Source organism: Fistularia commersonii, chromosome 4 (genome assembly GCF_037954325.1).
Source record: "Fistularia commersonii isolate RoL2024-O1a breed Wild chromosome 4, RoL_Fcom_v1.0, whole genome shotgun sequence".
Lineage (NCBI taxonomy): Eukaryota > Metazoa > Chordata > Actinopteri > Syngnathiformes > Fistulariidae > Fistularia > Fistularia commersonii.
Genome location: NC_141287.1, coordinates 2,208,167 through 2,210,408, shown reverse-complemented (window position 1 = coordinate 2,210,408; position 2,242 = coordinate 2,208,167). Strand labels below are relative to the sequence as shown.

The 2,242-nt window shown below is 36.7% G+C and overlaps 1 protein-coding gene across 1 annotated transcript; it reads right to left on the bottom strand.

The window, feature by feature from the left end:
* Window positions 1-441: 441 nt before the first annotated feature.
* On the bottom strand, window positions 442-1,510 carry LOC147234378 (trace amine-associated receptor 8a-like). The gene is made up of 2 exons (XM_086146076.1): window positions 1,338-1,510; window positions 442-1,264 (listed from the first exon to the last, which is right to left on the bottom strand). The coding sequence occupies exons 1-2, from the start codon at window positions 1,508-1,510 to the stop codon at window positions 442-444; spliced, it is 996 nt and encodes a 331-aa protein (XP_086002202.1).
* Window positions 1,511-2,242: the final 732 nt, after the last annotated feature.

The following is a 2,242-nucleotide window of genomic DNA, read 5'->3' as shown; positions in this document are numbered from 1 at the left end:
TTAAGTTTTGTGTATGTAGGCATGTATGTGTGTATTTACTGACTTATCTATTCAGTAACTCCCATTTGACACAAAGTGCTCATTTGTTGACATTTTCCACACTTATGTGGACCTTATGCGTTACTTATTAATTGAGCCACCTGTTTCTTGTTCACATAGAACAAACAAAGAAAAGAAAAGTGATTTATGATGAATTTCTAAAACCGAACCTAAAATGCAAGACAAAAATGGATGGAAATGTTCAGTTTACTTTCGCAATTATTCAGGTAACGTATGGCAATTATTATTTAATTATTAGACACAAGGAAGGTGAAATTGCATATAGATTGTTACTATTCAAATTTGTTAATTTATCTATTTTCCCTAAACTCAATTAGAGAGATTGATCACATTACAGCAGTTCAATGCATAATTGCCTGACGAAACCGCAACGGCCGTTGTTTATTTCTCTAATATGTTGGACTCACAGGAGTCAGGCTGCAATATCTGCAGTGTAACAATGAGCCTCACAGACTTTTTAAACCAAGGATAGAAAATTGTATAAATCAAAGGGTTGAGACAGGAGTTCAGGTAGAACAGACTCATGACAAAAGCTCCAGAGAAAGAATTCACCAGGATCTCCTGGCTCGTAAGTGCAACACAGAAATATGGACAACAACAAACTAAGAACACAACAATGAGAACACCGAGAGTCCTGGCTGCTTTGACCTCAGATTTACTCGCACGTGTGTTTACTGACCGTGGCAGTGTAATAGATGTGATGTGGGTCCTCATAGCACGAGCCTGAGTTACAACTACTACAAATATTTGGAAATACAGGACAATTATAACCACAACAGGACCAATAAAGGACACAAAAAGATCAACAATTCCAGCAGCATAATTAATAGCAAGTACACACTCTCCAACACAGGTGTTATCCTTGCCTGGATATTTCAAACCCTCATTAAAATATGCACAGTGATAGAGAGTAGAACAAGCCCAACACATACAAATACAGATTTTAACTCTGGATTCAGTGACTTTGTTGGCGTAATGAAGTGGGTCGCAAATCGCCACGTAACGATCGACTGATATCAGAACCATGTTCCCTATCGAAGCAGACGTTATAGTGTAGTCCAGAACGTAATACACATTACACAAGGCGTCCCCCAGATACCAGCAGCCATTGATGGGTCCAACCTGGAATAATATCAAGAATCCTACTAAAAAATCGGAGACAGCCAAAGAGAGGAGGAGGAAGTTGGTCTGAGTGTGAAGCTTTCTGTGGAATAAATAAAGCAGGTCTTAATTCCAGTGTAATTTTAGAGTTCCAGCATTTGGCATTCATTTCTTACTTATAGTGGGAGATGGAGATGATAACCAGCATGTTGAGAGTCACAGTGAGTAGAGAGATTAAGGAGAGAAAAATATAACTGAGCACAGCTGAAGTGAGAGATCGCTTGGTTGTCGTGCATGAAGTGTTCAGGAGGTGTGGAAAGCAGAGTTCATCTGCTTCCATGTGATCCATTGTGGAAAAGGTGGCAGCGGCATGTTCCCGATCTCTTTATGTAAATATCTCGAAATGAATATTCATTTGGTGTTTTCCCTCCTTCCCCAACTTTGCATGGAAATGTTTTTTTGTTTTTTTTTTATTCTGATAACAGACGGATCCTGGCGACAAAACAAAGATAGGTCTGCATCCACTTAAGAATTGTTGATTGGCATAAAACTTTTATTAGCTTGTTGTCTTACTGGGTTTGGTGGTATTCTTCCGACAGCTATTACTGCTGTCTTTTAATTTTAATCTTTTTTTTTTTACTACCTGTATATTAAAGTGTGTTGAAACATTTGAAGCCCCTCTCAGCCAACCTTCACAACCTCAGAGAAATAACAGAAGATCAATGGAAAAAGAACTATTGGTGATCAATATTGCTGAATTTCATTTGGATTATTAGATGAAATATAACATTTACAAATTGTTAATATATATCCATGTAATAAAAAAAAATAATGCTTTGATTATTTTGGCTTAATTTAAGTCAACAACAAATTAATACATAAATAAATACATAAATAAAATGGCATGTATTGTTTTTTTTTCTTTATTTTATTTATGTATTGAAGCTGCGCTTCAGTTCCTTGGTGGACCAAGATGTGGTGGCTTGGAGTTTGCATGACTGCGCATTGTCAGGTAAGAATTAACAATAATTTTGACATGTAATTCTTGAGGTGACACGAATAAGAAAATTCTTTGTCCTTG

Coding starts and splice junctions, on each gene's coding strand:
- LOC147234378 (XM_086146076.1), bottom strand. CDS start 1,510: ATGGATCACATGGAAGCAGATGAACTCTGCTTTCCACACCTCCTGAAC. Junction 1,265..1,337: donor ATCTCCATCTCCCACTATAA/GTAAGAAATGAA, acceptor TTTATTCCACAG/AAAGCTTCACACTCAGACCA.